Below are 13,903 nucleotides of genomic sequence, written 5' to 3'. Positions count from 1 at the left end.
TTAAATATATTTTTAGTTTTTTAAATTTAGAATAATTTTTTTTTGTCTTTTAAATTTAAAATTAATTTTTTTAATTCATGTAATTTAAAAAAATATTGTTTTAATCCTCTGGTATTGTCAGTAGCCTAACTCTTAATAACAAATTGAGACTTGTGTAACATTATTTATGTTTAATGTGATGTTTTCGTTAATAAGAAAATTAAAAGATGAATTTATTCACTTGATGATGTTTAAATAGAAAAACAAAAATAACATTTTTTTAAAATTAATGAATTAAAATGTTATTTTTAATTTGAAAAATTAAGTAAATTTATTTCACATTTAAGTAACTACAAATATATTTAAATATATATTTAATAATTATCGATAAAGACTTATTTGATGGAAATATTATTAAATAATATTAGCAGAAAACATTATTTGATATTATTAAATAATGTTGTAAAATTGTTTTTTCACTTAGCATTGAATCTCAAATGACAGTAAAATATTTTAAGAAAATTTAAATTGTAACACCCCAATTTCCTTAAAAGGATATTCTTATTAGTAATGGCATTTTCGTAATTATTGATGGCATTTTCGTAATTTTAATAAAGGAATAAGGGTATTTCTGGGTGTCGGAACGGGCCGTTCCAAATGCAGAACGGGCCGTTCCAAAAGAAGGAATATGCTTGTTTTTGAAGACCCAGAACGGGCCTGGAACGGGCCGTTCTGGTATGGAGAACGGGCCGTTCTGGAAGCAGTACGGGGCGTTCTGCTGAGATTGAGAACGGGCCGTTCTGGTTTCAGAACGGGCCGTTCTGCTTTTTGGGAACGGGCGTTCCGATTTTGGAACGGGCCGTTCCAGTTGAGAAATTTGCCCACGTTTGAAGGATCCGGAACGGGCCGTTCCGAAATCAGTACGGGCCGTTCCGGGTGCGTCAGATTGCCTATAAATAGGGCCAAGGGGGGTGAAAAATTTATATTGAGCAAGAAGTGGTACTCTTAGAGAGAGAAAGAGGAGAGAGAGAGAGAGAGAGAGAGAGAGAGAGAGAGAGAGAGAAGAAAGAAAGAAAGAGAGGGAAGAAAGAGAGGATCCAGAGGAGGAGACCCTGCCCAAGTTCCAACTCCGCCTATCCAGGTAAGGGGGGGAGTGAGAACCTCGCTCAGGGGTGTGGGGATAATTGTTGGATAGTTGTTTGTCGGATTGGCCCCCAATCCTTTGCTGTTGTTCTGTCTAAATTTCTATTTACTCTACTTTGCTTTTTGTTGAAGGTGCCGTTGTTCTGTCCGATTTTCTATTTATTCTACTTTGTTTTGTTGAAAGTGCCGTTGTTCTGTCTGATTTTCTATTTACTCTACCTTTTTCTTTGTTGAAAGTAATAAATGAATATGAAATCAATGTTAATAATAAATGAGTTTTAATATGAATAAGAATGCTCTCTGGATCTCTGTGAATACCTATGCGGACCTTAAGAGGAGTATTTATGACATGACCTTGTGAAATATGGACAAATGACATGAGACCTATGAATGGACTATTGAGACATGTGATTATGAGACTATGACAAATGAGGACATGATGTACTAAATGAAATTATGTAACAAGTTAAATATTGAGTCAATGAGATTATGATGGTATGACATGCATCATACGCATATATTATTCCAGGTGTGCCGCTGAGGCCGCATACCAGTGATGTAACTTGCTAACGAGGTGTACCTTGGGGTCACCAGTGATGTAACTTGCTAACGAGGTGTACCTTCGGGTCACCAGCGATGTAACTTGCTAACCAGGTGTACCTTCGGGTCACCAGTGATGTAACCAGGTGTACCTTTGGGTCACCAGTGATGTAACCAGGTGTGCCTTAGGGTCACCAGTGATGATATGTGAAACTTCCTTATGGTGCCACATGCATGCATTTATAAGTCAAGATCATGACATCATTGCATGATAGATGAATATATATGTGATATTGTTGATGTATATGTACTGTTTATAAGTGACTTATATTTGTTGTGTGTGTGGGTGCTATCTAGCCTTTATTTCTGCATCTGAAACTGAGTGAGATGTTTCTCACTCCCTTGTTATTTCTGTATATGTTTTAAATTATGTTGCAGATGATCAGCATCATGGGGATGTTGGTGATGAGGCTTAAAGGCTTCAGTGGGGCATGCTCTGATAGGATGTGACGTCGGGCATAGCTAGGTTTATTTTGGGATGTTATTATATTAAAAAGCTTTAATTTTCTCTTCTTATGTAATTTTGAACGTTCTTGAGAAAAGACCAAAATGTACATCTTTGTTATATTTATTATTATATGATCTGGGAGTATACATTAATTCCTAACCAGGAGGCACTGCCACCTTTACTGGAGTTAATTTATATTTCCTTTATTATTATTTGTATATATATGATTTCTTGTTTTTCACTAAATTGTATTGAAAATCTTAACTTCTTTTCTTTTATAATTCTTTTACACTGTAGTTATGATTTATGAGTTACGAATGTGAATCTTCTACCTTGTGATATTTGAAATATTTGTCAACTATGAAAGATTTTATTTACCCAAAAAGAATAAAAGAAATATTTTATTGTTACATTTGTTGTATATTAATAATGGGGTAGAGGGTGTCACATTTAGTGGTATCAGAGCAGGTCGATCTAATCGGCCGTGACTTATCGAGATTCTGTTGTGTACACTGACATTGTTTTGTTTATTGTATACTTTGATGATGCTTTGCTTTGATGATGTTTTGCTTTGATAATGATAATGATGATGTTCTCCTTGTGTTGATATTGTAAAGTTTGATATTGTTAAGTTTTTTTTTTTTAATTAGAGGAATGATAGTCATGATAGTGTCAGCTAATACCATTATGACCTTTCTTCTTCATTCTTATGATTGCTTAATTGTTTGATACTTACGTAAGAAGTGGTGGTTGAGTAATATCGCTTGTGTTGCAAGCATATGTGCGAGTAGTGGTAGACGAAATATGTTGTTAATATTGTGGGAACTATTGAGACCTTAGATTTGGGTAAGACATTGATTTATTTTAAAGTGTATTAAGAATTTATGATTGGTGAAATTTTTGAAAGCTATAGTTGTAGCAATTGAATCCAAAGATGAGGTATGTTGAGAATTGGAGTTTTGGTATTCTTAAGGAGAGATTGAAGTGTTGATGATCTTTAGAGTTTGATGGTTGCATGAAAATTTTATTTTCTAAGCCTTTTGTACTGAATAGGTGAGTTATTTGGTTTAGAATTGTAGTGGGAAACTTTGATATGAATTTCAGGTAGAAAGGAGTAAGTTTAGAAGGATTAAGGTATTTTGTGGCATAGATGCTGATGCGTTAGTGTGTAGAGAATGTTTGCACTCCCGTTACAACAACTTTGGTGATCAAAGGTCTAGTGGTAAGCATTGAATATATCTATGGTGATTTTTGAATTTTTAGCTAAGAAAATGATTTTTTTTTTTTAAATCTCATGTCTCACTAAGAGTTGTAGCCTATTCACTTAGTGATAGGTTGATATCACGTGGATGAGTAGAACTCTTTATGTGTTGTTTTCTTTGATAGTTGTTAAAAATAGAAGTTAGTCTGTATAATAATGTTTTCGGATTAGTAGGCAATACAAGGCTAAGAATTGACATGTTTTGAGGTGTTTTCGTGTAGATTGTGAGGTTGTTTAAGGTTATATGATGCTATGTGGTAAAGGTTGTTCATGTACGTGCTTATGGATGATATATATGAAGGTTTAAAGTAGGCATTCTAATATGACTTGATGTGCATGTATGTCGATATGTGAATAGAAGACCTTAGGGATCAAATGGTGAATGTTGTATGGTTAGTGATATTGATCTTAGGATGTGATATGATCATATTGTAGTTGAAGGTGAAGACATATCCAAGACGGTTGTATGTTAAGTTTTCTAGTCCCTGTAAATTTCAGTTAAGGTGAACATGAATCTGTCTTAGGTAGAAGTTATGTTTAAGCAGAGAGATATCTAAGCAAGTTAGCGAGAATAAAAGTTTTATGAGGCTTACTATTGGAGATTTATTGAAAGAATTTCTAGGATAGCATTGCCCTTGACTACATTCACTATGAGGGGAATTGTCTTTATGTGAGATAGTAAGTATAAGAGTAGTTCTAACTCTTATGGCAAGATTGACTAGTGATAATATTACCTGACTCTAGTAAGTCTTATGTGGGATATAGTGATGACTTTGAGACAGGTTTGGGTGGATTATTGATGCAAAGGTAGTAACTTATGTTTTTAAGCATCTAGGAAATGGAAAATTCATGAGAGAAATTACCTTGAATTAGAAGTTGTAATAGTTACGCTTGAGATTTTAGAAATATTATTGAGATATTTAGTGATTATAAGGATCTTAAATATCTGTTTGATCCGAAGGAATTGAATATGAGATAGAAGAGATAGTTGGAAATTGTAAGGATTAAGATTTTAATCTTAGTTGTTATCTGGGTAAACCTATAGCAGTCGATGCTTTGAATAGGAAATATCTATATTTATCTTTCTTTATGGTCAAAGAGATATATCTTTTGGCTCAAGTTAGGAATTTAAGTTTGATTTGTGAAATTACTCCTAGTAGTAAGGGACTTTGTATGACTCGATTAACGAATGGATTATTCAAAGGATATTGAATAAGCATATTAGTCGATTCATTTTGGTGGCCAGGTATGAGATTATAGGACAAGATAGTGAATAAGAGTTTTCTTGGAGTATAAATAAAGTGGTAAGACTTGAAGACCGAGTATGAGTACATAATGAACTTACAATTAGGTGCCTAATCATTGGAGAAGATTATACAAGTTAAACTAATATGGTGACAAATGTCCTGAGTAGGATGAACATTTATCTATCATTTTGATGATATAAGGGTTGAGTTTGATTGAGTAGATTAGAAACTTAAGCATGATGTGTGAGCTCACCCTTAGGAACATTGAATTGAATATGTTGAAAGGATTAATAATGAGATTAGAAGACTCAGGAGTTAGATTCTTTCTTAGTGACCCAAGTGAAAAAGATTGGTAGGAATATAAATAGCCTTTTACAAGTGGAAGTTGATGGTGTTTCGGGATACAAGGATATAATCTATGTGCCTAGTAAACCCAAATTAAGGAAGATGATCTTAAAGAAAGGACATAAGAATATTTTTAGCATTTATTTCAGAGTCACTGAAATGTATCAAAGTGGCGCAGCGGAAACATGATGGTCTAAAGAGAAGTAGAGAAGTTGAATCAAGGTGTAGAAAGTAAGTTTAAATTTGGAGTGGATGGAGTGTTGAGATTTAAGGATGGGTTGTATATTCCAAATGTGCCAGAACTTAAGAGAGCAATCTTGGAAGAAGGTCATAAGAGCAGTCTTAGTATTCATCTAGGAGTTACTAAGATGTATCAATATGTTTTGGTGGCCTAAGATGACGGAGGAAGTGGAGGAATTTGTGTATGCTTGCTTAGTATGTTAGAAAGTTAAGGTAGAACACCAAAAACTTTCAGATTTAATACAACCTTTAGACGTTCTAATTTGAAAATAAGATTCTGTATCTATGGATTTAGTTGTAGTTATGTATGATATTCTTAAGAAATTTGATCTTATTTGGATTAATGGATAGGCTTACCAGGTCTGCTCACCTTGAACTTCTTAACATTAGACATTTCTTGGAGAGATTGATAGAGTTGTATATCAATAAGGAAATTTTGAAGAAAGTGCTACATGGGAGTTAGAAAGCAAGATGCGAGAAACTTATCTATTTTTGTTTTCAGGTAAATTTCGGGGACGAAATTTCTAAAAGGAGGGGAGAATTGTAACACCCCAATTTCCTTAAAAGGATATTCTTATTAGTAATGGCATTTTCGTAATTATTGATGGCATTTTCGTAATTTTAATAAAGGAATAAGGGTATTTCTGGGTGTCGGAACGGGCCGTTCCAAATGCAGAACGGGCCGTTCCAAAAGAAGGAATATGCTTGTTTTTGAAGACCCAGAACGGGCCTGGAACGGGCCGTTCTGGTATGGAGAACGGGCCGTTCTGGAAGCAGTACGGGGCGTTCTGCTGAGATTGAGAACGGGCCGTTTGGTTTCAGAACGGGCCGTTCTGCTTTTTGGGAACGGGCGTTCCGATTTTGGAACGGGCCGTTCCAGTTGAGAAATTTGCCCACGTTTGAAGGATCCGGAACGGGCCGTTCCGAAATCAGTACGGGCCGTTCCGGGTGCGTCAGATTGCCTATAAATAGGGCCAAGGGGGGTGAAAAATTTATATTGAGCAAGAAGTGGTACTCTTAGAGAGAGAAAGAGGAGAGAGAGAGAGAGAGAGAGAGAGAGAGAAAGAAAGAAAGAAAGAGAGGGAAGAAAGAGAGGATCCAGAGGAGGAGACCCTGCCCAAGTTCCAACTCCGCCTATCCAAGTAAGGGGGGAGTGAGAACCTCGCTCAGGGGTGTGGGGATAATTGTTGGATAGTTGTTTGTCGGATTGGCCCCCAATCCTTTGCTGTTGTTCTGTCTAAATTTCTATTTACTCTACTTTGCTTTTTGTTGAAGGTGCCGTTGTTCTGTCCGATTTTCTATTTATTCTACTTTGTTTTGTTGAAAGTGCCGTTGTTCTGTCTGATTTTCTATTTACTCTACCTTTTTCTTTGTTGAAAGTAATAAATGAATATGAAATTAATGTTAATAATAAATGAGTTTTAATATGAATAAGAATGCTCTCTGGATCTCTGTGAATACCTATGCGGACCTTAAGAGGAGTATTTATGACATGACCTTGTGAAATATGGACAAATGACATGAGACCTATGAATGGACTATTGAGACATGTGATTATGAGACTATGACAAATGAGGACATGATGTACTAAATGAAATTATGTAACAAGTTAAATATTGAGTCAATGAGATTATGATGGTATGACATGCATCATACGCATATATTATTCCAGGTGTGCCGCTGAGGCCGCATACCAGTGATGTAACTTGCTAACGAGGTGTACCTTGGGGTCACCAGTGATGTAACTTGCTAACGAGGTGTACCTTCGGGTCACCAGCGATGTAACTTGCTAACCAGGTGTACCTTCGGGTCACCAGTGATGTAACCAGGTGTACCTTTGGGTCACCAGTGATGTAACCAGGTGTGCCTTAGGGTCACCAGTGATGATATGTGAAACTTCCTTATGGTGCCACATGCATGCATTTATAAGTCAAGATCATGACATCATTGCATGATAGATGAATATATATGTGATATTGTTGATGTATATGTACTGTTTATAAGTGACTTATATTTGTTGTGTGTGTGGGTGCTATCTAGCCTTTATTTCTGCATCTGAAACTGAGTGAGATGTTTCTCACTCCCTTGTTATTTCTGTATATGTTTTAAATTATGTTGCAGATGATCAGCATCATGGGGATGTTGGTGATGAGGCTTAAAGGCTTCAGTGGGGCATGCTCTGATAGGATGTGACGTCGGGCATAGCTAGGTTTATTTTGGGATGTTATTATATTAAAAAGCTTTAATTTTCTCTTCTTATGTAATTTTGAACGTTCTTGAGAAAAGACCAAAATGTACATCTTTGTTATATTTATTATTATATGATCTGGGAGTATACATTAATTCCTAACCAGGAGGCACTGCCACCTTTACTGGAGTTAATTTATATTTCCTTTATTATTATTTGTATATATATGATTTCTTGTTTTTCACTAAATTGTATTGAAAATCTTAACTTCTTTTCTTTTATAATTCTTTTACACTGTAGTTATGATTTATGAGTTACGAATGTGAATCTTCTACCTTGTGATATTTGAAATATTTGTCAACTATGAAAGATTTTATTTACCCAAAAAGAATAAAAGAAATATTTTATTGTTACATTTGTTGTATATTAATAATGGGGTAGAGGGTGTCACATAAATCATACACATGGATGTGATAAAAATAAGACAAAAAATGAAATAAAATTGCAAGTAATAAGTTGTGATTTTATAACAAATTGACATATTACTATATTCAGTATAGTTCAACTATTACACAGTGAAAATAAGCATGCAACAATTATATGTATACAATATTTAAGACTTAAAACATTTTTTCCAATTAAACTAGAAACATGGATCCTCTTAGGAGTCTCATACATACCTTGTACATATATATAATATACATGTAATATGTAAAAATATATCATTGGAAAAAGAAAAGGGTAAGCTTGTGAAATGAATCAACATATAATCACAGTATTAAGTAATAATTTAGGCAACTTAAATAACAACATTCATCTCATCATGCAACTATAACTTGTTATCAAGTATTGCACAAACAACTTGCAACATAATATAACTTAATGATTCCCCGACCTTTGTATTTTACTTGGTTAGTCACTTTATACATGCATGTTTCAACCTTGTCCATACACGGATTTCACATAAACTTAAAGAAGACAACTTATAACAGCTACTCATTTAGAAACCATCTTATTTACCGAAGGGTTTTCAACTGGGCAATCATAACACTAATTTATATATACACAATGAGATATTGTATTTTCTAAGACATTTTTGACCCTCCTTTAGTCTTTATGTATCTTAGCAAAGACATTTATATGTACCACATGCTTATCAACTTAACGCTTAATCAACTACAACACCGTACAACTTCACAACTTAATTATCTATCAACTCACAACCTAGCAAAATAAATATCATTATACAGTGTATCGACTTGAAACGTAATGAGTTATCATCATACCATCTTCATCATCTTTCAATCATAAAACAACTTAAAATATCACATTAAAATCATGTAACCCACCCCCAACACAATAAAGGCATGGGCTTCATGTCTCACCCACATCTAACACCAAACTAAATGTATTTGTGTGGTCGAGGTAGAGAGCCTCTCACGCTCTTGCACCTGGTATGACAACACCCATGTTCAACTCTAATTAGACATAAAAGCCTTTACCTAATTCATGCTTGGTGCAATTCCATTGGCGCCTAACGTCAATCCAATCAGATATGATCCTTTCTCCCCATGTTTAGTGCCATTCAACTTAACGTTCGATGTGATCAAACCATAGACAATTCTTTCTCCTCATGATTGATGCCACCAATTTTACATTCTACACGAGAGAGACAAAACACCCCTAAATTGAGTTATGCTCGGTGCCATGAAGGTGCACTTGACACAATGACAATTTTCATACTTATGCATAATTTAATTTGCCTAATCCACCTAAAACGTAAAATTTCAACCACATGCAACTTAAAATTCTATAACCAAGTAACATAAACAACTCAAAAATAACTTAAAAATCGACATGTATCCACTGCACTTTGAGATCACTAAGTTCCATCCGAAACATTTCCAAGAAAAAACAAAAAATGTGAACAACTTATCATCTTTTATTCACCCCAATCAATTAATCAACAAATAAATAAATTTCAAACAACAATCAATATGCAATTCAACAAAGTAAAAACAAAGCTTCTTTTACCTTGACCTTAAGCACAAAAGGAGAAGAAAGAAAAGGAAGAACTTCGCACGTTCAATTCAAGATTCCAAGCCCCAAAACATGAATCTCTACAACAAGTAACTTGGATTAGCTATAAGAAAAGGAGAAGGAAAGAAATTTTATTATATAAGAGGAAAAGAAAATTTGAGTTCAAAGAACTTTTCTTTAACTTCACTAATTTATTAAACCATGAACTTATAAAATTTATGTCTTAAGAAAATTTTATATATCATCCCTTACACTAAACCAAGTTAACTCCTATTCAACAACCTTAAAGATAACTTAACCCTCAAAATCTATTAACTCCAAAATTCTCAATCAACAATACTAACAACAACTCACAACTACTCATATAATTAATTAAAATGACTCTAAAACATACAATATTTTATATTAAATAAAAAAAATAAAAAGTTAAAGATAAAGAAGAAAATAACAAGATAATACACCTAAATAAAAACTCCTTATATTAATTCTATTTATGATCCAATCCTCTAGTTTGTAACTTTAAAAAATGTGATTAGATATAAGATTTTGTTTAAACTTTTTTATTGTTTTACAAAAACATTTTTTAAAAATAAAATAAGCGCTTTTTATTTTATAATGTGTTTGTTTAAATTTTTTTATTTTTAAATATGTAGCTTTTTTTTTGTTTTAATTTCTGTTATCTTTTTTTTTTTAAAGTACTTGTTTATAATTTTTTTTTAATTTAAACAAACCCATTCATAATTGAAATTTTGTGTAATTTACTCGTTTTGGGCAACACATCACATGGCAAGAATTAAAAAAAGATCGCTCCGGATACATACAAAGGATCAAGTGTGTATATAACTCATTGTATGACTAAATTTTACAAAATTGCAAACTCGTTTATTATTTTCAATTACTATTTTACAATGTAAAAAAAAAAGTCAGGGAGGTGCACATACCTGTCTCTCGATACCTATAGCATCTAAAGTAGAGATAATCTCTAGAAAAGTTGCATGAATAAATATCACTTAATTTTATAATATTTTTATTTATATATTATTAGTTTATATTACAGTTTTTGTTATTTATTTTTATAGTTCATTAAAATTCATATTTATTACTAGTTTTATTTTTATTTATTTTCATCTTTGAAAATTATAATATTAATAAATATAATTTTCATATTATAATTATTAATCAATATTTTTATTGTTATTCTAATAATATTAATGACATTTTAAATACTTATTATAAATTTATTCTCCTATTTTTAAGAGATAATTATTTTTATTATAAATAAATTTTAAGATTATTTATTATTGTTTTTTTATAATAGTATAATCTTAATAATTTTTTTTATAATTATAGTTAAAATATTATTATAATCTTATTAAAGTGATAAATAATATTTATTTATTTCATTTAGAGATATAAAAATATGATCTAATTATTTTTTTAGTCTCCCAAATTTAAAAACTTGTATTTTTTATCTCTAAAATATAAAAAACACTATTCTAACTTTTCAAATTTAAAATTTATCTTCTTTAGCTTTATGATTTTAAAAAATAAATTATTTTAATCTTTATATCTATTTTTATATTAGCATCTCAAGGGATTAAAAAAATATTTTTTAAGATTATAAAAATTAAAAAGATAAATTTTAAATTTGAAAAACTAAAATAGTAATTTTTTTAAAAAAATTTATAAAAACTAAGAACACAAATTTTAGATTTGACAGAAAAAATATATCCCAAATTTGGAGGAATAAAAATTTAATTAAAATTAAAAATATATTATATTTTAAATATTATATTATTAACAGATATACATTTACTACTATAAATCTAGGAATACCTCTGTTCTAAATATTTTTAAAATAAGTCGTAAAAGTATAAGTATTATTCTTTTATTAAAAACTGTTAGTTCATTTCTGTTTTTTGTAACTAATTAGATGATTTAATTTATGTCTTATACTTAAGTCGTCACTAATTTTTTTTTTACACTAAGTAAAGCTGACTCGTCCAAAAGAACTTTGTTAACAGTAACGACCCTCACATTTTAATATGAACGGAGACTCGATCCTGTGAAGCGCAAGCACATTTATGGTTCCCAAGATACAGCCGTTAGCGTTGAAAGTCAACGAAGAAAATTGAAAGACCAATAGGCAACATACAACAACATCGGTTGTAATTTAAAACTATAGACTCACATGCACTGGATTTCATTTCTAGACTCTATAAAATGGAAGATATTTTGAGTACCTAAAGACTGTGAGTGTGATATTTGAGTTTAAACCCTAGCCGCTTTGCTCATCATTTTTCAATTTGGTACATTTTTTTTTCTCTTTTCACTCATGTTGATGCACTCATCTGCGTGTTTTTTTTTTATATGTTCTTGTGTGTTTCCCCCAATTTTTGGTGATTCGTGTTTAACATTTCCGTTTTCTCTTTTCACTGGGTTTTCATTTTCATTTTGTTTACGTTATATTTGAGCTTAAACCCTAGCCGCTTTGATATTTGTACAATTTTTTATATTGTTTTCGCTTTGTTTTGTTTTATTTTTTTGTTGATTTGTGGGTTGATACTTGTACAAGCGATCATGAATGCTTCTGGATGATTAAATTTTTGTTGTTTGCCTTTGTGATTTTTAATGTCTGGCAAATGGCGATTATAATGCCTAAAAAGCGATAGGCAAAAGTTGTTTTGGTTTCTGAGAAATGAAGCTTATAACCTTTTAGATTTTGTTATTCGGATGTTATCGTTCTCACGATGATGTGTTTTTATTCCGGTGATGATGACAATACTGGACTCATCGTTGGTATCAGGAACTCGGAATCGTAATGGCACTGTTTAACAAGTTGGGAAATGTCTTGAGGCAGGGTGCTGCTCGCAGCAGACAAGCACCTGTTGCATCCATGCTTAATTCTATTCGCTGCATGTCTTCAAGCAAGCTTTTCGTTGGAGGTATTGAAGCTTGTTGAAAAGATAGTTATGAATACAAAACCACATGTGTGGGTGCTTATTTTCTTATTGTTTTGGACTTTTCTATTGCAGGCCTTTCATATGGGGTTGATGATCAGTCTCTTAAGGATGCGTTTGCTAGCTTTGGAGATGTTGTTGAGGGTGAGTTATGCTTGTTTTCATTCTTGTTATATGTTTGAGTTATGCTTGCTTTCGTTGTTGTTATATGGTTCAATTTCAGTCTCATTATAACATTGTGGAAATTATCTATGTTATTTTTTCTGAAAACAGGGGTGTTGCTTATGCCAGTTTTTATGAAGCTTATTTTATCCGCGTATAACGTAATTTTATACATATATAATTGATAATTGATTTGTTTCAATGGCTGATCACTATATGATACAACATAATTTCAGTTTCTGCCATTTCCTGCAGTCTGCTATTGACATTTGATGCACCATTAGATTAGATTTTTGTTAGCCACATGAATTTGTGTGCAGAATATCATTCTCACTTCATCTGGTAGTTATTCTTAAAATTCTTAAAATCCTAGCATTTGTATATTATTATTAAATAGCCATTAATTTTTTTCGGTGCTTGTATACTGATGAGAAAATTTATTGGTTTGATTATTCACAAAAACTGAAATAAACATTAAAAAAGGTTACTGTTGAGATTTCATGCCTGCACTAAAAAGTGTCAGCCTGATTCTATTATTGCTTCTGACATTTATATTTGTGGGTCTGTTTCACAGCAAGAGTTATAACTGATAGAGACACTGGAAGATCAAGGGGATTTGGGTTTGTTAACTTCTCCAGTGACGAATCTGCAAGTTCGGCACTCTCTGCAATGGATGGGCAGGTCAGAGTGCTCTTCTGTTTATATTGAACTTTGTTATTAGAGTCATTTTTAGTTGACTGACATGCTATTGTTCTTCAGGATCTAAATGGGAGAAACATTCGGGTATCCTTTGCAAATGATAGGCCTTCTGGACCTCGATCTAGTGGTGGTGGTGGTTATGGCGGGGGTGGCTATGGTGGCGGGGGTGGCTATGGTGGTGCTTCTCGTAATGGTGGTTGGTGATCCAATTTTTTACTTGTAGTGCCTTCTGCCTAGCTTTTAGTTTTGTGTTTATTCCTTGAACTTTGATTGGGGTTGTCACTGAAGTGATAAAGTAGTAGTTAGTGGTGGAATATTATGTTTTTTTCCTTCCATTTCTGGGTTATGTTACTCTGATGTTAATGGGAGCATTTGTTTTGCTCTATTATGGTCAATGAGCATGTTGGGTTGAATTAAAGAGTTTTTTTTTTGTTCAATGTTTTTTTTTTCAACCACTAAAATAAAAGAGGGTGAAATCAATAATTTTAAATTGATATTATTATGGCACGAGAAAATGGTTTGGTATTACCACCTTTTATTGTGACAGTGAGTATACAGGGGGAGTAATGGATATTATCAAATGCTTCCGAT

The 13,903-nt window shown here is 32.4% G+C and overlaps 1 protein-coding gene and 1 long non-coding RNA gene across 2 annotated transcripts; both read left to right on the top strand.

Annotated features, from left to right (window-relative positions):
- Positions 1-521: 521 nt before the first annotated feature.
- LOC145955933 (uncharacterized) lies at positions 522-8,249 on the top strand. The gene is made up of 3 exons (XR_014432702.1): positions 522-1,120; positions 2,101-2,188; positions 7,385-8,249. It is a non-coding gene; the product is annotated as an uncharacterized LOC145955933 (long non-coding RNA).
- A 3,420-nt stretch (positions 8,250-11,669) lies between these two features.
- LOC109808713 (glycine-rich RNA-binding protein 4, mitochondrial) lies at positions 11,670-13,749 on the top strand. The gene is made up of 5 exons (XM_020371826.3): positions 11,670-11,800; positions 12,298-12,436; positions 12,527-12,595; positions 13,188-13,294; positions 13,373-13,749. The coding sequence occupies exons 2-5, from the start codon at positions 12,313-12,315 to the stop codon at positions 13,514-13,516; spliced, it is 444 nt and encodes a 147-aa protein (XP_020227415.1). The 5' UTR covers positions 11,670-11,800; positions 12,298-12,312; the 3' UTR covers positions 13,517-13,749.
- Positions 13,750-13,903: the final 154 nt, after the last annotated feature.

This window comes from Cajanus cajan, chromosome 3 (assembly GCF_000230855.2).
Source record: "Cajanus cajan strain Asha chromosome 3, NIPB_CcT2T_4, whole genome shotgun sequence".
Classification (NCBI taxonomy): Eukaryota; Viridiplantae; Streptophyta; class Magnoliopsida; order Fabales; family Fabaceae; genus Cajanus; species Cajanus cajan.
This window is presented reverse-complemented; position numbering and strand designations above follow the sequence as displayed.